The sequence below is a fragment of the Gekko japonicus genome, unplaced genomic scaffold, assembly GCF_001447785.1.
Source record: "Gekko japonicus isolate JY-2015 unplaced genomic scaffold, Gekko_japonicus_V1.1 scaffold388, whole genome shotgun sequence".
In the NCBI taxonomy this organism is placed as follows: Eukaryota; Metazoa; Chordata; class Lepidosauria; order Squamata; family Gekkonidae; genus Gekko; species Gekko japonicus.
Window position 1 is genome coordinate 578514 of NW_015162490.1, and position 25002 is coordinate 603515.

A 25002-nucleotide genomic window follows, 5' to 3' on the forward strand; every position below is an offset into this window, starting at 1 on the left:
AACTTTGGAGGTAGTTTGCTACTCTGATTGGAAACCAAGGTGTCAAGTATTAGCATTTTATGATTTCTCTTCCCGTCTGTGTGTTCTTTGTTCTGACCAGGGAAGGAGACGCCATTTCGGCTCTTCCCGTTTTACCTTTTAGCTGCGAGGATGTAGGCATATAAGCTCTTTGTTATTTTCATATCCTGTGTACCTTTTTCCCATGTTAGGTTTATAGTAAACTTTTATATTTTAAAACACACCATGGACTCAGCCTCTTAATACTCTGCTGACTAACTTAAAAAGAAACCCAACAGGAAGGCCTCAGCTCAGCCTCTGTACTCTGGTGTTTTGCCCACTGTGTCAGACAGGATGGTGGACTAGCTAGACCACTGGCCTGATCCAGCAGGGCTCTTCTCATGTTCTTAGCAAGGGAAGTGTCCCAGGTTTCATTCATTCAATAACTCTTTACTTTCCCGCCTCTGGATTTTCCCCCCTTCCTTACTGGCTGATACAGACATGAAGAGCACCAGGCAGGCCCAGTTGTAATTGGCTGCTGAGATGCCTCTAGCAGGGGAGTTAACCCCACAGCTGCTGGGTCACTCGCCAGCACATTAGAGAATTGACCTCCCCCAGTACAATGTACCTTCTGTCCAGGAAGACAGAGAGATTCAAAGTTCGCATTTGGAATGAACAATTTAAAAAGCTAAAATGCAAAATGCAAATCTCAGCTGCCATCTGTCACGGTTCCTACTTGGGAGGGCGTCCCTGGCGCAGAAGAGCCCCGGCAGCCACGGGGGTTTTGAGGCGGCAGGGCTCAGAAGCCTTGCTGCTGCGGCATCACTGGAACGGTATGGGAAGGGGCGGGCCAGATCACTCCGAGTGAAGGCGGCCCCCGTTTTGCAAAGAGAGCTTTAATGATGTGTTTTGAGAACATTTTGCAATCTGTAGGAATTTGCCCGGCCACTGCTTCCTTCTTTGTTTTGAACGCTATCTTGGCTGAATGATGAAACCGGCACTCTGCTCCACCTGCTGGGCTGTGGAAATAAAGATCCCATCTTCTTTCCCTGGACAGCTGTGAAAATTACCTCCCCAATGGACTTATTATAATAATAAAGGGGGGGGGGAATTAGTCAAACTCCGCTAGAGTTTCAAGGAGCAAAAACGAGAGCTGCATTTAGCCGGCCACGGCTAGACAATCCCAGGCCAGGCAAACATTGGCAGGTGGTAATTGTTATAGTTCAGATAAGTGAGGACGCTTTTCTCTAGCAAATTTTTGTAGACGGTTTGCTTGTAGAATCGCTTGAGGTAGGTCTTTGGCCTCTCGAGCAGAGCCAGCTCACCGTCCACCACCTGCCGGACGAGTTCTTGCATCGAAGGGTGATTCTCCTCCTGTGAGTGACACATTGGGGGGGGGGAAGAAAGAAGATATATGCTGAAGAGCATTTGGAATGCCTGAAGCATCCAGAGGGGCTCCTGCCGCTTCTTGTCCTCTGCCCCTGGCCTGTAACCCCCCAGGGAAATGCTTGGCTTTCAGGGCAGCCTCCGGAGAAAGACATTCGGCACACGAAAACGCACAGTTCCACACAGATGGGCAAAGCACCACACCAGAAAGAGGATTCGGATCTAAGGCAAAAGTCAAACTGGGATTTATTGCTTTGTGCCTTTAGCCAGAGGCAATCTGTTAAGCCCCCCAATTCCCCAAAGGCCGGGAGAGCTAATGCAGAGAGGCAGCTGCGTGCCACATTCCCTGGAAGGCCGGCCGGCTGGTCCTCCGAGCACTCCGTACTCGCTTTGGTGAGCCGGGCGCTGGTGCAGCTCCATCCGTGTCAGACGCCAAGGAGGTCTGGTGCCAACGGAAGGAAGGGGGAGATGTATCGGAAAAGAGTCCTTCACGGCCTCCTGGGAAAGGGTGATTTCATTCTACGCCTGTTTTCCCATGTGAAGCTTAAACTGGGTCTAACACGCAAGTGGGAAAGTCTCCCTTTCCCCTTCCTCCGTCGCCCCCTTGGGCTGACATTGCTCTGTAAAGCCCTGGGTAGACCCATATCACTATACAAGAAAAAAAAGAAACCAGCCGTGTACTTACACTTGCTTCCGCACTGGCAGAATTTGCCTAAGAGGCTTAAATATCCTATCAGTATTGAAACAGAGTTGGGGTGCGTTTTGGGCACGCTTAGAATAATTGTAGCTTGGAAGGTTATTTTACGTGCAAGTATCTAATGCGCACCAATGGCTCCTTGCCGGGGGACATTCCATTTAGTAGTCAAGCAGACCACTTTGTGGACCAGTTTCCGTCCACGGCAGCTGGCCCACCCTGCCTCGTTTGCCACTGAGGTCTCCTAAAATCCCCCAGACTGTCCTAAAACGGGGGCAAAAAGACAAGGCCCAGACAGTCCGTCTGGGGCTCTTCCAACAGCCCTCTGGGACACACGGCACGAGTGCACGGAAGCCTTTCGCATGGTGCCGCTTTCCCGACACAACTCAAGCGGTGGGCTGACTCTGTGCCGGAGGGGAATCTGGCTCTAAGTCTCCCTCACACACATGGAGAGTGAGGGGCAGCTCTATTTGTGTGATTGACAGAACTGGGACACACACACACACACACATCATTCTCTCCCTGCCCGACATGGGAAGGCAGGCTGGGAAAGCTGGCATGATGTAGTGGTTCAAGTGTTGGACTGGGAACTGAGTTCAAATCCCCACTCTGGGGTGGCGGCTGCGGGGGCCCACCTCGATGGAAATTAAAACCTCTTTGAATTCAAACAGCCCATTACCCACTAAATCACAATGCTGCCGGACAGCTGAATGCCCTCAGCATCCAGTCTTTGCAGGGCACATCTGTCAATCTCTAAGGGAGATCTTGAGGTTCTGTTTGTTCGTTTGTTCTGAGTTCAAAGTCTGTTTCCCAGCCAATGAACGGCCAAATCTAATAATTCAATTTTTTACTGAAAAATAACTCACTCTCGATCTGATTAAATAAAAACATTATTAGACAGAACACCAGCATATCACATAGAAATCAAGCCTCCAGAAGCCGACGTGTCGTTCCTAGTCTACCTAAACTGACATTAGGAAGAAAGGTTACGTTTCAAAGCTTACCCAGAGCTTTGCCATAAAAAGGAAGAGCAGATTTCAGTGAGAGGTTCAGAGGTTATAGGGTGTGGCCGGCTTACAGAGAAGCCACCACATGACTTTCCTACACCTCAGGGGTCATTTCGTAGAAAAAGAGCTAGGGGAACTCATTGGCATAACTCATTAGCATATGCCACACCCCTGCCATCACCGGAAGTGTGTCATAAGGCCACACCCCCTGACATCACAGGAAATGTGTCATAAAGCCACACACCCCACCCCCTTCGGTCCCGGCCACCACCACCACCCTTGCAGCTCCACTGCCGAGCCCCATGAGGGGCCCAGTGGTGGACCTGCAAGGCCGGCGGGAGTGCAAGGAAGCCCCGCGAAGGCCCTCCCTGGCCCCAGGCAGGCAGGGGTGGGGAGAGGCAGGGAGGAAGCAGCTTACCCTCCCTCTTCTCCTGCCTCCTCCTGGCTGAATGAGGGCTGGAAGCGGGGTGGCTGGAAGCAAGGGGCGGGGCTTTGTGATGTGCCCCGCCCCCCGGCACCTCACCCGGGGGAACTGCGTTCCCCCGCGTTCCCCCCCGAAATGACCTCTGCTACACCTTCTGATTCGTGCCCTCCAAAGGCATGATGGGCATCCCAAAGAATAATTGTTGCAAACTTTGTTCCACTTGTTTTGGGATTTATCCTGGGCATAAAGCCACTTATAAGTTCCTTCAGGGCTGAAACCTGTAAATTAGCTAGAACAGTTGGGGGTGGGGGTGGATGCATGCGTGCACAAAAAGCTAAGCACAAGTTCTCGGGCCTGCTGTGTCAAAGTATCCTATATGGTGATTTAAGGTCCAGATCCTCATTTTCCCATGGGCCAGTCACACCCTTTCAGCCTAACCTGCTTCGGGCCTTATCCTCCACTGCCAACTAGAACAGTTCCTTGCCCTCCTCCAAATGACAGCCTTTCGAATATTTCGAAATATTCCCTCCAATCTGATGAAACGCCACTGACCACCGCTCTTTGGGTGTGGTCCTCTAACCAGTTCCCTATCCACCGAACTGTCCTATAGTCCAGCTCACAGTCTTCCAGTTTGCCCATCAGAATGTCATGGGGAACCTTATCAAAAGCTTTACTGAAATCCAGGTAAATCACATCAACAGAGTTCCCACGATCCAGTAAGCTCCTTACACGATCAAAGAAGGAAACCAGATTGGTCTGACAAGATCTGTTGGGGACAAAGCCATGCTGACTTCCCCGGATCACTAAGTGGTCCTTCGGATGCTTACATATCAGTCCCTTTAAAATCTGCTGTAATATCTTCCCAGCAACAGAAGTCAGACTGACTGGCCTGTAGTTTCCCCGGGTCATCCTTCTTCCCTTTCTTGAAGATTAGGATAACATTCGCTCTCCCCCAATCTTGTGGCACCTCCCCAGTCCTCCAAGGAGGCCTTGAAGATGATGGACAGAGGAAATAATGGAGGAGAAACTCCATAGAATCACAAGAGTTGGAAGGTGCCAGGCAAGGCCATCTAGTCCAACCCCCTGCTCAGTGCAGGATCAGCCTAGAGCAGTGGTGGCGAACCTATGGCACGGGTGCCAGAGGTGGCATTCAGAGCCCTCTCTGTGGGCATGCATGCCATCGCCCCAGCCAGGCCCAGACCATCATTAAAGTGTCGAATTCTCTGCCAAATAATTTTAAGTAAATGAAAGCCTTTGGGATTGCTTTCCTTACTTTGTTTGGATCATCTTAAGTTAATGTATGGGTTGTTTTTTCTAAAGTAAAACCTCAGTATTCAGGTTAAATGGCCGTGTTGGCACTTTGCGATAAATAAGTGGGTTTTGGGTCGCAGTTTGGGCACTCGGTCTCCAAAAGGTTCGCCATCGCTGGACTAGAGCATCCCTGACAAGTGTTCATCCAGACGCTGCTTAAAGGCTGCCAGTGAGGAAGGGGAGCTCACCACCTCCCAGTGCAGCTGATTCCACTGTTGAACTACTTTTGCTGTAAGAAAAGTTTCCCCTAATGTCCAGCTGGTACCTTCCCGCCCTTAATTTAAACCCATTCTTGTGAGTGCTCTCCTCTGCTGCCAACAGGAACCGCTCCCTGCCCTCCTCTAAGGGACAGCCCTTCAGATACTTCAAAAGAGCCATCATGTCCCCCCCCCCTCAGCCTCCTCTTCTCCAGACCCAACATCCCCAAGAAGTCCCTCAGCCTTTTGTTGGGTATTACAAGTTGAAAACACTCAGTATATCTGGGGTTAAATGTTTTTGTTTCTGTTACTCACAGGAAGTCATATGTTTCTGTTGGGTTCTCTCTTGTTAGAGAGATATAGAAAAAATTGGTATTTAGCAGAGATAAAATAGTTTAGCAGTGCCAGAGCAAAATAATTCAGACTCAGAGTCCATGTGTATTTAAAATAGAAGGTTTTTACTACATTCTAGCATGGGGAAAGGTAACTGGGATGAAAATAACAACGGAGCTAAATCTCCTACATCCTTACACTACAAAGACAAGACTAGAAGAGAGAGCAGATATGGCTTCTCTTACTTCTTCTTGAGAACAGCAAACAAAGGCGGGAAGAGGAGCCATAAAATGCTAAAACACTTTGACACTATCATTCTAATCAAACTCCTAGATCAGGGAGAATTTTCCCTGGCGTCTACTCCTAAAACAACATTGGTTACATGAAACACATGTGACTTCCTGTGACAACACAAACAAACATTTAACCCCAGATATACTGAAGTGTATTTAACTTGTAATACCCAACAGTTTCTCATGTAACCAATGTTCTTTAGCTGTAAGAAGCCCGGGAATTTTCTCCCTGATCTAGGAGTTTGATTGGGATGAAAGTGTCAAAGTGTTTTAGCATTTTATGGCTCCTCTTCCCGTCCATTACAATTACAGTCCACAAACACTGCCTCTTCTTTTATTCCTTTGTTTTATTTTAAATTTAGCTCTTGATTTACCTTCACTTACTAGCAGTTCGAAAGCAAGAAATTGCAAGTAGATAAATAGGTACCACTTCGGTGGGAAGGTCACAGCGTTCCGTGCGCCTTGGTGTTTAGTAATGCCGGCCACATGACCACGGAGAAGTCTTCGGACAGCGCTGGCTCTTCGGCTTGGAAACGGAGATGAGCACCGCAACCCTAGAGTCGGACTCGACTGGCTTTTGAGCAAGGGAGACCTTTGCCGTTACTATTTAGCGACACATCGGAGATGAAGAGTTGTGTGTTTTTAACGAAAGACTCTCATCCTATCTAGGTAGAACAAGAGAGCCCCTCCGGACATCCAAAGAGTGGAAACATCTCTCAGTATCATCTTTGGGGTGATGTCAGTATGTAGATGGAATTCCAACACTACCTTGGACAAGAAATCTATGTCAGGTGGCAAACAAAACCCCTGCTTTGTGGAAGCAGAGATAAGGTGGGCCACATCACAGTGCCAGGAATTCCCCAATCTACTTGGCTGAAGTGATGGTGACTAAGAATGCCATCTTCCAGGCTAAGAGCTAACGGCCACATTTTGACAAGGGTTCCCTCTGTGGCATTCCCCCCCCCCCAGGGCTTTTTTTGTAGAAAAAGCCCAGCAGGAACTCCCTAACAGAATAGCCCACACCCAACAGCAGGAACTCATTAGCATATTAGGCCACACCCCTGACTGCACAGCTCATTGGCACATTAGGCCACACCCCCATGTTACCAGAAGTGTGGTCATCCAGCCACACCCACCTTTTGCTTCTTATTCTGTTTACCCATGGCTTTTTTGTAGCAGGAACTCCTTTGCATGTTGGGCCACACACCCCTAATGTAGCCAGTCCTAATGCGTTTCTGCTGTTGGGTGTGGCCTATTATGCTAATGGGTTCCTGCTGGGTGTGGCCAACTTGGAAGCCAGCCGGAACTCCGTTCCTGTGCGTTCCTGCCCAAAAATAGCCCTGCCCCCCCGCTGAAAATTTGGAATGTGTGGGTTGGGGGGGGGGAGAACAGGGACAGGGGAAAAGCAATGTTGTTCTAGAACAGTATTGTCTGATGCATAAAAAGAAGAGAAATAGCAGCGACTGGATGCTCAAGGTGATGGACAATAAACCCAGCTGTGGATCATGGGCAAACACTGCGCAAAGGTCCCAGCATGGTTCAAACAAACAAACGAACAGTGCCTGGATGACCAAAATGACACGTAATTAAGGTAGGAGTGGAAAAACATATTCATTCTATGCAGGGCTCTTTTTGTAGAAAAAGCCCAGCGGGAACTCATTAGCAGAATAGGCCACACCCAACAGCAAGAAATCATTAGCATATTAGGCCACACCCGACAGCAAAGCTCATTAGCACATTAGGCCACACCCCCCGTTACCAGAAGTGTGGTCATCCAGCCACACCCACCTTTTGCTTCTTATTCTGTTGACCTTGTTTGTTGTCAAAACCCAGGGCTTTTTTTGTAGCAGGAACTCCTTTGCATGTTAGGCCACGCAGCCCTAATGTAGCCAATCCTAATGAGTTTCTGCTGTTGGGTGTGGCCTATTATGCTAATGAGTTCCAGCTGGGCGTGGCCAACTTGGGAGCCAGCCGGAACTCCGTTCCTCTGCGTTCCTGCTCCAAAATAGCCCTAATTCTATGTGAGAGAATAATTCAGATCTGCAATATTTAACCTAATGTCTTCGCTTTTCGGTGGGGGCATGATGCACAGTTAGCACCACTGTGGATTATAAAATGCATGCAAGAATAATTCAGAGATGTGGAACGGTATAGCACAGCTCGATCTTGTCAGATCTCGGAAGCTAAGCAAGGTCGGCACTTGGCTGGGAGACCACCGAGGGAGACGTTACAGAGACAGGCAGCGGCAACCAAGCACTGCATCTCACTTGCCTTGAGAATCCTAGAGGCTTGCCATAAGTCGGCTGAGACTTGACAGGACTTCACACACACACACAAGAATGATTCAGATCTGCCCAATACTCCTTGGACAGAGATTTGTGCTTTTAGAAAGAAATGGTTTTGTACAACCAAGGCTCAAAAGAGATGTGGTGAAGGTCACAGATCATTATTCATCTTCAAAAAACTGAATGGCGTGATCACAGGACCTCAGTTCAGATGGGGGCCACGTGGAGGAGGAGTTCATGTAGTTTAGCTAACCAGCCTCTGCTGCTGTTATTAGTAGCTTCACTAGGAAAAAGACAGGCCCTTTCAATGCCTGGTTTTTTCCCTTTGAAAATACTAAGGGCATGGCTGGAGCAGGGGGCACCGTTTCATCTGTGTGATAGTTAAGCCCCTTTTCTCCTTCCTGTGCAGGCCCAATTCAAATTGGGGTTGAGCATGCATGCAGCTCACCTTTTAAAACCAATGGAGATCCGTTACCTGCATCATGTCGGGTCTGGCCCGAAGTACGCCGAAGGGAATAAAGATTATACATTTGCATTACGGACTCTGCTCGCTAGCTTTTGCAGAGCGCCAATAGAAATCAACAGGCTTCACATAGCCCTTAAAATGTGAAACCGTTGCACCAGTAAGCTTACCGGTTACAACTGTTTCATGCACTAGAATCTAATTAAGTGATGTGTCTTGTCCACAAGGCCAAGTGTTAGAAATAAAATAGGAATTCTAGATGTGATTCTCGAGTATTCTTTCCAAAGTCTACAGCCGATGCCCTGGATCATGTCAAATTTCCATCAATAATAGGGGCCCTGGTCACACGGGCTGGATATCGCGGGGGGGAGGCGTGGCTGTTTGCCCCAGAGCGAACTACTGCGCAGCAGCCGGATCAAACGTCCTGCCCGACGTCCCGTGGTTGGGGGGAGGTGCTGATAATACCTCACTCCTGCGGCGCGGCAAAGAAGCGCCGCCGTGGGGGTTGTGTTGTTTTTTTAAACCCAAGTGTTCGCATGCGCCGTTGGGTGCTTGTGCGCACCCATGGAGACTTGACCAAAAAAAACCTTTTCGCGACGGGACATGGGCGGGCACCGGATGCCACGAGCTACCACTGGAAACGTGATCTGACGCCCGCCCTTGCCCCGCGGTTTCCGGAAACTAGTACCTCCGAGGTACTAGTTTTTTATCGCGCGTCTTCGGCGGGAAGCCTCGGGTGAGCCACGGGAGCTCTACGCTTCCCAGATGTGGCGGTGAGATCGCGCCCGGAAAATCCGCCTATCTTCCGTCTCTCTAGCGTGCCTAATGCTCCGTGTGACCGGGGCCAGAATTCAGGATTAGGGCATTTAAAGTGGAAGCTGAAAGGAGACTCCTAAAACAACTTGCAACAGTGAAGTCACATGGCATCCACCTGATAAAATGCACCTGGTGGTCATTTCCTTTACCTGGATAGATACCAGGATCTTGCGCAGTTCTTTCTTCAGATCAATAAAGCGATCGTGATAGATGACCAAGGCCCAAGGTTCCTTCAAGTAGCTGATTAAAAAAAGAAGCAATTTAGTTACCCAGAGAGCTTCTCATTAACCACTAATAAAGTATTTACCTGCTTTTTTGCTCTCATAAATTACGGTTCTGGACCCATCAGGATAGTTTGTTCATAAAATGCCTCCCATAACAGCATGGTCAATCAATTCTTTTAATGGATGTTCCTGATGTACAGCCAGCTTCAGTAATTACATTTAAAGTGGCTTAATTCAGGGCCGTGGCAAGAGCCAGTGAAGAATCCTGATTTTATCAGAATTTAAAAGCCTGAAGACCTGTGAGGAACTGTGTCTCCATTATCTGTCCTCATTTGAGAAAAGCAGATGGCAGGATTAACTGAACTCCTGCATAAACAAATTACATTTGTGTAGACAATGACACAAGTGTTGTTCATCATTAAGGTTTCTGGATTAATAAAGGACAGAAAAACAGGCCACGGCAATGTTGCAATATGTTCCTTGCACTAGTGCACTGAATGAATCAGATCTGCCATATGAGGAAATCAAAGAACAGGATATATATAATTATTTCCTGCGCAAACCATTATTTGGGCAAGTCACTCAAAGCCCGGAGGAGATACAATAGATTTTTTTAAACAAATATGCATCACCCTAGAAAAGTATAAAGATATATATTTTTAGTAAGAACTAGGTGCCACAAGGCAATATCTGTCAGATATCTATTTCAAGTTGTACTATCAGATCCTGGCATGACACCTGGATTTCATGTATGAACTGGTACTATGTCTTTCAGTGCCATCCTAAACAGAGTTACTCTCTTCTAAGCTCATTCACTTCACTCAGTGAATGAAGTGAAGAGAGAACCAGTTTGGTGTCATGGTTAAGTGCGCGGACTCTAATCTGTGAGAACCGGATTTGATTCCCCACTCCTCCACTTGCACCTGCTGGATGACCTTGGGCAAGCCGTAGTTCTGATAAGAGCTGTTCTTGAAAAAGAGCAGTTTCTGTCAAGAGCTTTCTCAGCCCCACCTACCTCACAGGGTGTCTGTGGTGGGGAGGGGAAGGGCAAGGAGTTTGTAAGCCGCTCTGAGACACCTTTGGGTAGTGAAGGGCGGGGTATAAATCCAATCTCCTCCTCCTCCTCTTCTTCTTCTTTCGACTCTGCTTAGAATGCCACTGATGTCTTTATTTATACCCATTTTCCTCCCCAGAGGGGACCCCAGTACATGTAGTGGGATATGGGAATGAGTCTGAGGTTGGTATACTTTCTTCCTGCTCCTGAAAGTGGACCTTTCTGTTTCCTCTGCAGCCCCCACCCCTGTGTTAACATTGCAATCTTAAACAGACGTACACCCTTTTTTTTTTGCGATTAACATTTTAAAATTAGTTTTTAAGCAAAGAACCATACACACAATACATATGAAGCTGAATGATTACAAACAGTGTAATACTAAACACTAGCAATACTATGCTGAAACAGAGTTAGATTCATTCAAAGTTGTACGTAATAAATAGAAGGCAGAACCTGTATAATACACCCTTCTAAGCCCAAGCCCCGTGACACAGAGAGACAGACTTATCCAAGATGATTGCAAACCGTAGCCATGTTAGACTTTCATAGCACAAACAAACGGAAGCCCAGTGGCACCTTAAAGACTAACAACATTTGTTTCAGGTGGGTAGCTGTGCTGGTCTGAAGCAAGCTTATACCCAGAATTAAACTTTGTTGGTCTTAAAGGTGCCACTTGACTCAAGCTTTGATTGTGCATTTGTTTCAAACAGTGCCAGATTCCCTCAGTCACAGTCCACTTCTTCAGATAGAGGTGTAATGACAAATTGTACCAGAGAATGTTTGTGGGCAGTTGTTGTTCAGTCGCACAGTCGAGTCCGACTCTTTGCGACCCCATGGACAAGATCTCGCCAGGCCCTCCTGTTTTCCGCCGTCCTCTGAAGTTGGCTCAATTTCATGTTCGTTGCGTCTATGACACTGTCTTTTTGCCAAGAAAACCCCATGGACAGTATCAAAAGGCTAAAAGATATGACGCCGGAAGATGAGCCCCTCAGGTCGGAAGGTGTCCAATATGCTACTGGGGAAGAGCAGAGGGCAAGTACAAGTAACCCCAGAAAGAGTGAAGCGGCTGGGCCAAAGCCGAAAGGACGCTCAGTTGTGGATGTGTCTGATGGTGAAAGGAAAGTCCGATGCTGCAAAGAACAATACTGCATAGGAGCCTGGAATGTAAGATCTATGAATCAAGGTAAGCTTGACGTGGTCAATAATGAGATGGCAAGACTGAACATCGATATCTTAGGAATCAGTGAACTTAAGTGGACAGGAATGGGCGAATTTAACTCAGAAGACCATCATATCTACTACTGTGGCCAGGAATCCTGTAGAAAAAATGGTGTGGCCTTTATAGTCAACAAGAGAGTGCAAAAGGCAGTACTGGAATTTGTGGGCAGGCTGGGGCAAAAAGACACCACGCCTTGAATCCTTCCTCCTACCTGCCCCCCACATACCATTTTCTCCCCATTGCATATCTATTTGAAGAAGTAGGCCGTGACCCCCCCAAAAAAGCTCATATTGAAACAAATGTTATGAATCTTTAAGGTGTAGCTAGATTTTTGTTTTGTTAGGCTTATCCAGGACGAGTAGTTGGGTGGCTGCTGGGTCCCTGGGGGTCCAAGGAAAACCCGTCACAACCCCCTGAGTATCCCCTAAAGGTAAAGGTAAAGGTTCCCTTGCTCGAAAGCCAGTCGAGTCCGACTCTAGGGTTGCGGTGCTCATCTCCGTTTCCAAGCCGAAGAGCCAGCGCTGTCCGAAGACGTTTCCGTGGTCACGTGGCCGGCATGACTAAACACCAAGGTGCACGGAACGCTGTTACCTTCCCACCAAAGTGGTACCTATTTATCTACTTGCAATTTCTTGCTTTCGAACTGCTAGGTTGGCAGGAGCTGGAACTAGAGACGGGAGCTCACTCCGTCATGCGGCACTCGGGTCTTGAACTGCTGAACTACCGACCTTCCACAGCCTGCAGTTCAGCGTCTTAACCACTTGAGCCACCGCAGCTCCTGTCGAGTATCCCCTAGCTGGCTGGAAAGAATGGATCACCCAAAGAAATCTCCTGGTTCGACCTGGAAGGGACATTCCACGGGAAGGAACAGAGTACAGCTCTTAGCTTAGATGTAGGTAAGAAAGCCAACACCCCACCCCCAAAGGCAAACTTTTAAAGGGATGGACAGTGGAGGGCACTCCAAGAGTATCTCCAAATCTATCAAACCTAAGGAACCCAAAGTATATCAAACTGGGTCCACAAACCTCCCCACACAAAAAAGCTGAAAAGCTTTACTTGGTTTTTTTTCTTCCCAGTTCTCTTATTTTCCTTACCATTTCTGTTTATACTGAGGAGGCTGGAACCAAATTCCCCCAGAAGCCTCAGGGTTAAATGGATTTACATATTCTGGGGAGGAGGGGAATGTAGGTCGATATATTTGACACAGAGGCTTTTGGGGAGGAATGTTTTTCTTCTAAATCTCCTCATCCTAAGCAGAAATGTTAATAAATGGGCAGGGAGGAGGTAGAAGAAGCTGGGGGGAGTGTGTGTTTTTTCCAGGAGTTCGGCTGGCTTCTGATTGGCACGCTTCTTCCCTGCTGCCCACTCTACTTGAGGCCCTGAAGCATTGCCGGGCAGGGGTCTCAATGGTCTGTCCTTTTAGGGGCATTCTAGCTCAGCTTGATGAAACTATACGGGAGGTTTCCCCCATTCTCTTTTCTACCTGGAAGGAATGTCCAGGAAAGAACCCAGTAGCACCAGAACGGCTAGTCATGGCCTAGTTTTCTCTAGGAGGGTGGATGAACCCGGGTGCCCACCTCCTCCTCCAAGAGACCATGAATCTGAGCAAATATGTGGTGTAATGAAGCCCATCTCCTCCTGGGAGTTGGAGGCCGTCACAACAGGCCCCACATTTTCTAAGAGGCGAGAGAGCCAACCTGGCGGCTTTCCTTATGAAGGGAGCAGTAAAGGTAGGAAGGTCTCACAGCCACTCCCCACTGCTGTGAAGGCCCATGGAAGAGGGGCTCTTTCGTTGTCGTCCCTGATTCGCTGCCCCCCCTCCCCAAGAACACTCCCAGCTGTCAAGGGTGCAGACAGGGCTGCAAAGATGGGGCTGGGGGGGACAAAGGTTTTTTTGGAGGGGGGGGGGAGTCAGGTGAAGCCAGCATCATTCTGTATTCACTCAATGTATTTTAAAAACTATTCCTAAGGCAGTTCTGACTGCAGCCACTGGGGAGGCGGGGAAGGCACGGCCTTTCTGCAAAGTTCTCTACCAGGCTGAGGGAAACCATTTGGTGATCAGGTCCTGCCAAAACAACTGGAGCAAGGCAGGAGCAGCCAGGACAAGCTAGTCGTTCCCGGGATGCAGAGACTCCTCCTCACCAGGTCATTTACCCATGGTTCCCCTCTTTCTTTAGCACAGCCCGATCTTGCAAAGGGGCAGTCCTGTAGCAACCCCCCCAACCCCTTTCATCGTCTTCTCCTCTATTTCTCTAACTTTTCCCCACACTTCTCTCCGCCTTCATTTTGCTCTCTTCGTTTCATGATCCACCATTCATCTATCCTCACTTCTAATTTCTCTCCCCCACCCCTTTATTTTTCAGTCTCAACTTGTCATCAGTGTTCCCTCTAAGCTGAGTTAGCGTGAGCTAGCTCAGAGTTTTTTTAGCCTCCGGCTCACACATTTTTGACCTAGCTCAGGAAGGATGGCTCCAGAACAAACTAACTTATGCAGGAGCCAAATTGCTCACTCACAACTTTAATGCAAGTCGCTCACAAAGTAGAATTTTTGCTCACAAGACTCCACAGCTTAGAGGGAACATTGCTTGTCATCTATCCTGCTTGGCAACTAGGGATGCCAGTCTCCGGGTGAGACCTGGGGATCCCTGGAATTACAGCTCATCTTTGGAGTACAGAGATCAGTTCCCCTGGAGAAAACAACAGCTTTGGAGAGTGGGTTCTGTGGCATTATACCTCACTGGGGTTACTGTCTTCCCCTGGCTACAGCCCCAAATCTACAAAATTTTCCTTCCTGGGTCTGACAACCCTATCCCCCCATCTCCTGCAAGGGGCTCCCTACCTGGCAACCCTAAACTTAGAACATATTTAATAGTAGTATAGCAGCAAATCTTTGTTAATATTATGAATAGATGGGGGGAATTAATATTTCCCCATAATCTATCAAAGTAGTAAAAGCATGCTTCCCAGAGCCAGTCTGGTGTAGTGGTTAAGTGCGCGGACTCTAATCTGGGAGAATGCTATGCTGGGGATTATTAGGAAGGGTATTGAAAACAGATCAGCCAATATAATAATGCCCCTATATAAATCAATGGTGCGACCTCATTTGGAATACTGTGTGCAGTTCTGGGCACCACACCTTAAAAAGGATATTATAGCTTTGGAAAAAGTGCAGAAAAGGGCAACTCGAATGATAAAAGGGTTGGAACACTTTCCCTATGAGGAAAGGTTAAAGCGCTTAGGGCTCTTTAGCTTGGAGAAAAGACGACTGAGGGGTGACATGATCGAGGTTTATAAGATTATGCATGGGAAAGAGCAGGTAAAGAAAGAGGTACTTTTCTCCCTTTCTCACAATACAAGAACTCGTGGGCACTCCATGAAACTGCAGAGCGGTCGGGTTAGAACGGATAAAAGGACGTCCTTCTTCACCCAAAGAGTGATTAACACTTGGAATTCACTGCCACAGGAAGTGGTGGGTGCTACAAGCATGGATGGCTTCAAAAGGGAATTAGATAAGCATATGGAGCAGAGGTCCATCAGTGGCTATTAGCCACAAGGTATAGCTAGGGGCTCTGGGGCAAGTGATGCTCTGTCTTCTTGGTGCTTGGGGGGGGTCAACAGTGGGAGGGCTTCTAATGTCCTGGCCCCACTGCTGGACCTCCTGATGGCACTGGTATTTCTGGCCACTGTGTGACACAGAGTGTTGGACTGGATGGGCCTTTGGCCTGATCCAACATTGGTGTCTCTTATGTTCTTATGTTAACCGGGTTTGATTCCCCACTCCTCCACTCGCAGCTGCTGGTTGACCTTGGCCAAGCCATAGTTCTCTCAGAGCAGTTTCTCTCAGAGCTCTCTCAGCCCACACCCCCACCTCACAGGGTGTCTGTTGTGGGGAGGGGAGGGAAAAGGAGTTTGTCAGCCGCTCTGAGACTCCCTTGGGTAGTGAAGGGCGGGGTAGAAATCCAATCTCTTCTTCTTCTTCCCCCCCCCTCCATCCTTTACATGCATAATAATAATCTGCCTTAGTCATAGCAAACGAGGAACAGAAGTTAGAATATTTATTTACTTTATTTATTTATTTATACTTTAGATTTCTATACCGCTCCAAACCCCGGAGGGTCTCTGAGCGGTTTACACAGTTCCGGATTATCCCTAACTAAGGCCACATGTTTACAGGGGTCGGGGCTACCTACCGGCACCCAGGTGGCACAATTTACATCTTGCCTTTCTTCCCAAAGGGGACCTGAAGAGGCTTACGTCTGTTCTCGTCTCCTACGCTTCACCCTCACAACAACCCTGTGGAGTAGGTCAGGCTGAGGGTGTGTGACGGGCCCAAGGTCACCCAGTAAGCTTCCGTGGCAGAGCGGGGATTTGAACAAGGGCTCCCGAGATCCTGGTCCGATGCTCTGACCACTCCACAAGCTTAGCTTCCATTGCAAATGGCATTGGGGCGGGGGGTCCTAGAGATAACCTGGGCATGATATTCCACTTCCTTTCATTTTTGGCCTTGGAACTCCCACAGTCATTCTGAAGTCAGGGGCCAATTTTGAGATTCCTAGTTTTATTTTCCGAAGAGTTATGCCCAGTGTGCCCTCTAAGTTGAGTCAGTGTAAGATAGCTCTCAGGGTTTTTTTAGCCTCCGGCTCACACGTTTTTGTCTTTGCTCAGGAAGGATGGCTCTGGGGCAAACTAATCCGTGCAGTAGCCAAACTGCTCGCTCACAACTTTAACGCCAGGAGCTCACAAAGTAGGATTTTTGTTCACAAGACTCCACGGCTTAGAGGGAGTGTTGCCTGCCGCAAGTGGACGGACAGATAGACATGTGGGTACTTTTATTATTATAGATGTGTGGTAAGAGCCAGCAAAGTTGTTTGCTTTTTGTTTGGGTCTTTTGTTGTCCTGCTCTTTAGTTCATATGGGGATCCCGGATGGAATCTTTGTTTGGGGCCCCGTGGTGGTTTCGGCAGCCCTGGGTGCCGAGCCCCTAAAGTATCTTGGAAAAGGTTGCAGAAAATAAGCTTGGGAAATATGCAGCCCAGGCTCTTTCATGCACTACAAGAAGGTGGGCAGTTACGCTTCCTGTCCCTGCACAACTAGCCCCGTACCTCAGTGGTCAGCCCTTCACAGCAATTGAACTGCAGCAACAGACCGCTGGACTTCAGAACTAGGTGAGCAGGCAACTATTCATCTCCGCCTAGACCACAGCAGTCTCATGTTGTTGTACAATGGGGGAGATATTTCCCCACTGCTTATTGCCACCATACCCAGGCATGGGGTCTCACCTGGTCCAGCCTTACAGCAATGTATATGTACACTATGCACACTATGATACTCCTTAAGGTGCACTTGCCAAAACAGTTGGCCACTATTGGCCCAGCTCAAGGATGCAAACTCAGCCATTCTGTACAGCCAAGTTGGAAGCCTGTCTCCCGTCTCAGGAGCCTTCCTCTAACTCAAGTGTCTCTTCCACTGGAGGAGAACCATTTAAGTTAGAGGAAGTCTCCTTAGGGTGAAGCAGAGTGGCTGATTTAACCCTCATAAGTTTGCCAGGTGCATCAATTGCATTATATAATGAAGCTGGTCTACTTCGTTTTTAGTTATTTATCCATCAAACTATTTGTACCCTACCTTTCCTCTTGGCTCAAGCAGCTATACAAACTGAAGATGGCTTATACCCTATTGTTACCCACAGACAGGGTCTCTCCACACATGCCAGTCTTTTATGGTTCCTCTCCAAGTCTGAAGCCACCCCCAAGGCTCAGGAGGCTTCCTCTGAAGGAAGAGGCTCAGAGGAGTGGAGGCACAGAACTCAAGCCACACATTCTAACTACAGACGCAATCCAGCTACAGTTAAACACAACGCAGCACCTTTTTAGCAATATACCTACTTTTCAACAGGGACAAGTACCTGGACACTTACATCCAGAGACTGGGACCATGAACAGACAAAACAGATCATTCTATGAACTTGAGAAAAGGCCTGGGTTTCCAGAGAAACATGAAATCTTAAAAATGCATTGTTTTTTTTTTTTTAAACCCCAAATGATAAAAGGAACATCTGTAGCTTTAAGAAATGAATACCCTTAGTCACCTTTGCTAGGTAACCCCAACAGTATTACCAGCCTTTAAGCTGTGGTTTCTGTCAGGAAAGGCAGAAGAAGTGGACAGTGCTCTTTCCAGGGTGTTTTGGCCTTTGAGGGAGGACTCATTGGGACCAGGCCCACCAGGCTACCTCATAACTTGCATGAGTCACCCAGGCCCAGCTGCTTGCTTCTTTCAACATCAAGTCACCTCACAGTAGTCAGTGTTCTGTAGTACACAGTTTCAGATTAGGATCTGGGAGGCTGATATTGAAGTCCCCACTCTGCATGTCACACTCTCAGCTGAACCTACCTCACAGGGTGATTGTGAGGATAAAATGAAGGGGAGGAGAATGATGTAATGTGGAGAAAAAACAGGATATAAATGAAGTGAGGTACCTCCCCACAAGTCATAAGAACATAAGAGACGCCAATGTTGGATCAGGCCAAAGGCCCATCTAGTCCAACGCTCTGTCACACAGTGGCCAAAAATACCAGGTGCCACCAGGAGGTCCACCAGTGGGGCCAGGACACTAGAAGACCTCCCACTGTTGACCCCCCCAAGCACCAAGAATACAGAGCATCACTTGCCCCGGAGCCCCTATCTATACCTTGTGGCTAATAGCCACTGATGGACCTCTGCTCCATGTGCCTATCGAATTCCCTTTTGAAGCCGTCCATGCTTGTAGCCGCCACCACTTCCTGTGGCAGTGAATTCCATGTGTGAATCACTCTTTGGGTGAATAAGTTCTTCCTTTTATCCGTTCTAACCCGACCGCTCAGCAATTTCATGGAGTGCCCACGAGTTCTTGTCTTGTGAGAAAGGGAGAAAAGTACCTCTTTCCCTACCTGCTCTTTCCCATGCATAATCTTATAAACCTCGATCATGTCACCCCTCAGTCGTCTTTTCTCCAAGCTAAAGAGCCCTAAGCGCCTTAACCTTTCCTCATAGGGAAAGTGTTCCAACCCTTTTATCATTCGAGTTGCCCTTTTCTGCACTTTTCCCAAAGCTATAATAGCCTTTTTAAGGTGTGGTGACCAGAACTGCACACAGTCCTTGCAGGTTCCCCACGATGCAACTGGGTTTGGCACAGCTGGCACCATGCAACTGGTAGGGGGAAAGTGGAAGTTGGGGGCAGATGACGGTAGGTTGGCCGATGGGTGGGAAAGGATAAAGGAAGCAGGAAAAGGAGAGAGGCTATAGAAAGAGAAAATAGTGGAGAGGAAAATGAGGTGCCTGCCAGGAGTGCTGGTGGGTTCCCTGCTTGTGTATGTGTGTGTGTGTTTTGCCATCAAATCGCAACTGACATATGGTTGACCCCATAGGGTTTTCAAGGAAACAGACGTTCAGAGGTGTCTTGCCGTCGTCTGCTTCTGCATACCGACCCTGGTATTCCTTGGTGGTCTCCCATCCAAATACTAACTGGTGCTGACCTGCTTAGCTTCTGAGTTCTGATGAGATTGGGCTAGCCTGGGAGATTTCTCCCTTTCAGTTTCTGTCATCCATCCATCCATCCCTACATATCTCTCTCAACATTAAATTATCCTGTAGGAACACTGCATGTCTTAAAATACGATTTCTTTCTCATAATTATACACTGACCGTAAATAATGCATCTACTGACTCCTTTGGCTTTTACTAATTTCCAACAGCTCCCTTAATCAATACGGATGAGTAAGCTTTCAGGCTAAGGAAGCTATAGAGCAGCTTTTTAACTTTTTTTGCTCATTAGGCTTTTTAACTTTTTTTGCTCATTAGGAGTGCAGTTATTCATTAAAAACCCAGTAATGCAATACATAAGATAAGCCCAATGCCTCCCAGAATTGCTTGGGTATTTATATTGATCTATTACGTAAGTCTAGCTTTAATAGTACGATTCAAGGTTAGCATTTAATTCTAGCAGAAAGGGAAAAGCTGTTAGGGCTTTCATGTGTTCCTTTCCCCTTTTTCTGTCTTTCTTCTTCAAAAATGCACACCTCTTTACCTCTAATTAGACCACAAAATGTAGAGAGTGGCATTAGATGCATTCATCCACGCTCACAGCCTCTCTTTTTGACAAAAAGGGAAACCAACAGCAACCTTAAGGAAGCCTGAGGGCGAATCAGAGTGTTAAGGTGGAATCTTTTTCAGCACAAACATGCCCCATAAGACCTTTGAGCCACTGAATTCCACAGAGCAGCACACCATGTCCTGACTTCAAGTAAACAAATCCTCTTGATGCTCTGAATGTTTGCTTGACATCTGATCTTCATAGTCAACACCTGTCACTGGTTTAATATAATCCCTGAATTAAAATGAGAGCCCCATCTGTAAACACTTTTAATGCATGCATTTTACCAATATGTTAAAAAATAAAATGAAAACTGTGCAGTGTTTTTGCCTTTTGGATATCTTTGTCATGTTTGCGATATTGACTATCTCACCACTGTTACAAGGGCAAAATCTCTCAGTCCAAGCAATTTTGCTATATCTGCCCTCAATAACCCAAGACGGCAAAGCTGAAAACATAGCAAGGGTAAAAGCACTTCTCTGATGAATGTTTTCAAGATTATAAAGACAGGAAGACGGAATAAGAAGGTAACGTTTATGGGGTGCAACAATAACATTGGATGCTTTTGAGATGTCAAACTGACATTCAATGTCTTCCACTCTTTGTCTCAAGGATTGTCTAGCTAAATCTCCCCCAATCCACAGGAGAACTGAAGAAGAGAATCCAAGCTGCGCCATTTTGACTTGAACTGCTTTGTGCCAACTGGATTGCAAATCATCCAACAACATTAAAGGAAGGAGGCCTTGGGGATTTATGTTTATATTAAGCCAAAGAAAAAGCAAGGAGAGTACAATTCTAGCAGCTACCTTTAACATAGGTGCTGTGGTGGCTCAAGTGGTTAAGACGCTGAACTGCAGGCTGTGGAAGGTTGTTCGTTCAGCAGTTCGAGACCCGGGTTGCCGCATGACGGAGTGAGCGCCCGTTTCTAGTTCCAGCTCCTGCCAACCTAGCAGTTCGAAAGCAAGAAATTGCAAGTAGAGAAATAGGTACCCCTTTGGTGGGAAGGTAACAGCGTTCCGTGCGCCTTGGTGTTTAGTAATGCCGGCCACATGACCACGGAAACGTCTTCGGACAGCGCTGGCTCTTCGGCTTTGAAACGGAGATGAGCACCACAACCCTAGAGTCGGATTTGACTGGCTTTCGAGCAAGGGAACCTTTACCTTTAACATACCTGTTTCCAAAACATACCATTGCATTTGAGATACATTTGGGGACCTCCAAAACAGCCCTCAGAAACTTTGATTGAACCTGTTCCAGAGGGACAAAACAAGACTCGGGAATGCCTATGAATGCCCCATAAAGTAATTGGGGTAAGATCTTTGCTTTGAAGAGTTTAAGGGCGGCTGGTGAAAAGTGACACACACACCCTTAGACCTAAGGAATTTAATTATGCTAAGCCACATAATTGCTATGAGATGTTTTAGCACCAGAAGCTTGCACAACCACCCCTAAATATCTGAAGGAATTAACTTGTTCCAATCCCTGGCCATTTATTGACCAGTTTCTTAATTTGGGACATTTGCTAAAGGACATTAAGGTTCCCTTGCTCGAAAGCCAGTCGAATCCGACTCTAGGGTTGCGGTGCTCATCTCCGTTTCACAGCCGAAGAGCCAGCGCTGTCCGAAGACGTTTCCGTGGTCACGTGACCGGCATGACTAAACACCAAGGCGCACGGAACGCTGTTACCTTCTCACCGAAGTGGTACCTATTTATCTACTTGCAATTTCTTGCTTTCAATCTGCTAGGTTGGCAGGAGCTGGAACTAGAGACGGGAGCTCACTCCGTCATGCGGCACACTCGGGTCTCGAACTGCTGAACTACCGACCTTCCACAGCCTGCAGTTCAGCGTCTTAACCACTTGAGCCACCGCAGCTCCAAAGGACCTTGGTTTTATAGTAGTTGATCGCTAGCTGCTGATGTGAGTACAGAGATCACCTGGAAAGTGGCTAAATTCTGTTCCCAAGTGACTAAACTGCGGTCTATATATATTTCCCAAATCAATCTGGAAGACAGTAGTTGAAAACGCTCTCGGGACAAGGAAGATAAGGATGATTCCTTTTGTCTCCCAGCAACTAAGCAAATGAAAATTATGGATTTCTTCCCAATGGAGATGGGGGGGGGGGGACTGGGACCGTGTTTGCAACACCTGTCTCAAATTTCTTCACTGAGGGTGATAATAAAGAAAGTGAAAATAGAGAAGTGGTGGATGAACAAACTGCAGACTCCCAAGATTTTTTCTGCCTCTAATACAGAACAGCCCAGCGAGGTTGCAAAGCTGAAAGAAATATTACAATCCACTGAGGAAGTGGAGGTAGAAGCCGAGAATTTTATTGAGCAAACTGATATGCTGAATCTAATGATCAGAACTGTGAATTATATATCCAAAACTTTAAAGGGCATGACTGACCATCTAGATAAAATCTCCTCTTTTATGACTTTAACAGTAAAAGAATGGGCAAAGAAAAGTATGAACCCTCGAGAAAATAACTCTCCCTCAATGTTGCTGACAGGTGACTGAGGAAGGAAAAAAGAACTAAAAAAAAATCTATTTTTATGCAGTTAGGTTAGAAATTGCTGTATGTGTATTAGCACTAGTTATAATTTATTTTTATATGTTTTACACGTTTTTATATTGTATGCTTTAATCTTTACATTTTACCAGGCTATGGTTATTTATATTTGTTTTCTGAAACTGCAAATAAAGTAACTATGATGTCAAGTTTTATTCCGCAGGAGTAGAATAATACCCAATGGGATTTTACTTCCCACAATTTTGCTGAGCCATCTAAAGGTACTATAGGAACGAAACATCGTGTTTTTGCCAGCAATTTATTCAAAATACTGGGGAAAGGGCTTGTTTCTGGGTTGGTTGAATGGCTACAAAGAATGTAGCCTTAATAAACAAGTTAACATGTTTTAGATATCTGTGCAATGGGAAAATATGCTCAATTTTTGGGGAAGTAATCCTGTATTGATTTGCTCCATTCTGAGTCCACTGGAATAACAGCGCATACAGGGGTACTTTTGTAGAAAAAGAGGTGCAGGAGTTAATTAGCATAACTTATTTGCATGGATCACTGCCTTGTCGTGGCGAGGGGGCTTGCGCGGTTCGATGAAGCTGTGGGCTATGTTGTGAAGGCCCATCCAAGACGGACAGGCCACAGCAGAGAACTCAGACCAAGTGTGATCCACTGGAGAAGGAAATGGCAACCCACTCCAGTATCTTTGCCAAGAAAACCCCATGTACAGTAACAAAAGGCTAAAAGATATGACGCCGGAAGATGAGCCCCTCAGGTCGGAAGGTGTCCAATATGCTACTGAGGAAGAGCAGAGGGCAAGTACAAGTAACCCCAGAAAGAGTGAAGCGGCTGGGCCAAAGCCGAAAGGACGCTCAGTTGTGGATGTGTCTGATGGTGAAAGGAAAGTCCGATGCTGCAAAGAACAATATTGCATAGGAACCTGGAATGTAAGATCTATGAATCAAGGTAAGCTTGACGTGGTCAAAAAGGAGATGGCAAGACTGAACATCGATATCTTAGGAATCAGTGAACTTAAATGGACAGGAATGGACGAATTTAACTCAGAAGACCATTATATCTACTACTGTGGCCAGGAATCTCATAGAAAAAATGGTGTGGCCTTTATAGTCAACAAGAGAGTGCAAAAGGCAGTACTGGGATACAATCTCAAAAATGACAGAATGATTTTGGTCCGATTCCAAGGCAAACCATTCAACATCACAGTAATCCAAGTCTATGCCCCAACCACTGATGCAGAAGAGGCTGAAGTGGACCGGTTCTATGAAGACCTACAACACCTCCTAGAACTAACACCAAAAAATGATGTCCTCATCATCATAGGGGACTGGAATGCTAAAGTAGGAAGTCAAAAGGTAACCGGAATAACAGACAAGTTTGGCCTTGGAAAGCAAAATGAAGCAGGGCAAAGGTTAACAGAGTTTTGTCAAGAGAACACACTGGTCATAGCGAACACCCTTTTCCAACAACCTAAGAGGCGACTCTACACATGGACATCACCAGATGGGCAACACCGAAATCAGATTGACTATATAATTTGCAGTCAAAGATGGAGAAGCTCTATCCAGTCAGTAAAAACAAGACCTGGAGCTGACTGTGGTTCAGATCATGAGCTACTCATTGCAAAATTCAGACTTAAACTGAAGAAAATTGGGAAAACCACGAGGCCATTCAGGTTTGACCTAGATCGCATCCCTGATGAATATACAGTAGAGGTGAAGAATAGATTCAAGGGTCTGGATTTGATAGATAGAGTGCCTGAAGAACTATGGACAGAGGTTCGTGACATCGTACAGGAGGCAGCAATCACCACCATACCAAAGAAAAAGAAATGCAAGAAAGCAAAATGGCTTTCTGATGAGGCTTTACAAATAGCAGAGGAAAGAAGGAAAGCGAAAGGCAAAGGCGAAAAGGAAAGATTTACCCAACTGAACGCAGATTTCCAGAGAACAGCAAGGAGAGATAAGGAGGCCTTCCTGAATGAACAGTGCAAAGTAATAGAAGAAAACAATAGAATGGGAAGGACTAGAGATCTCTTCAAGAAAATTGGAGAAATCAAGGGAGCGTTCCATGCAAAGCTGGCCATGATAAAGGACAAAAACGGTAGGGACCTAACAGAAGCAGAAGAGATTAGGAAAAGATGGCAAGAATACACAGAAGAACTATACAAGAAAGACCTCAATGTCCTTGACAAACACGACGGTATAATCACTGACCTTGAGCCAGACATCCTGGAATGTGAAGTTAAATGGGCCTTAGAAAGCATTACTAACAACAAAGCTAGTGGAGGTGATGGTATTCCAGCTGAGCTATTCAAAGTCTTAGAAGATGATGCTGTTAAAGTTCTGCACTCCATTTGCCAGCAAATTTGGAAAACGCAACAGTGGCCACAGGATTGGAAAAGATCAGTATACATTCCAATCCCAAAGAAGGGCAATGCCAAGGAATGTTCAAACTATCGCACAATTGCACTCATATCACACGCTAGCAAGGTCATGCTCAAGATCCTACAAGCTAGGCTTCAACAGTACGTGGATAGAGAACTACCAGAAGTACAAGCTGGGTTTCGAAGAGGTAGAGGAACGAGAGATCATATTGCCAACATTCGCTGGATTATGGAGAAAGCAAGAGAGT

General features: G+C 46.8%; 1 protein-coding gene across 1 annotated transcript in view; it reads right to left on the minus strand.

The window, feature by feature from the left end:
• Nucleotides 1–943: 943 nt before the first annotated feature.
• The window catches only part of CFAP61 (cilia and flagella associated protein 61), a 213237-nt gene continuing 189178 nt past the window's right edge, over nt 944–25002 (minus strand). The window contains exons 25-26 of the mRNA XM_015405997.1: nt 9356–9446; nt 944–1371 (exon numbers count right to left, since the gene is read on the minus strand). Coding sequence (XP_015261483.1) covers nt 1171–1371; nt 9356–9446 — 292 coding nt within the window. The 3' untranslated portion in view covers nt 944–1170. The remainder of the gene's footprint in view (nt 1372–9355; nt 9447–25002) is intronic.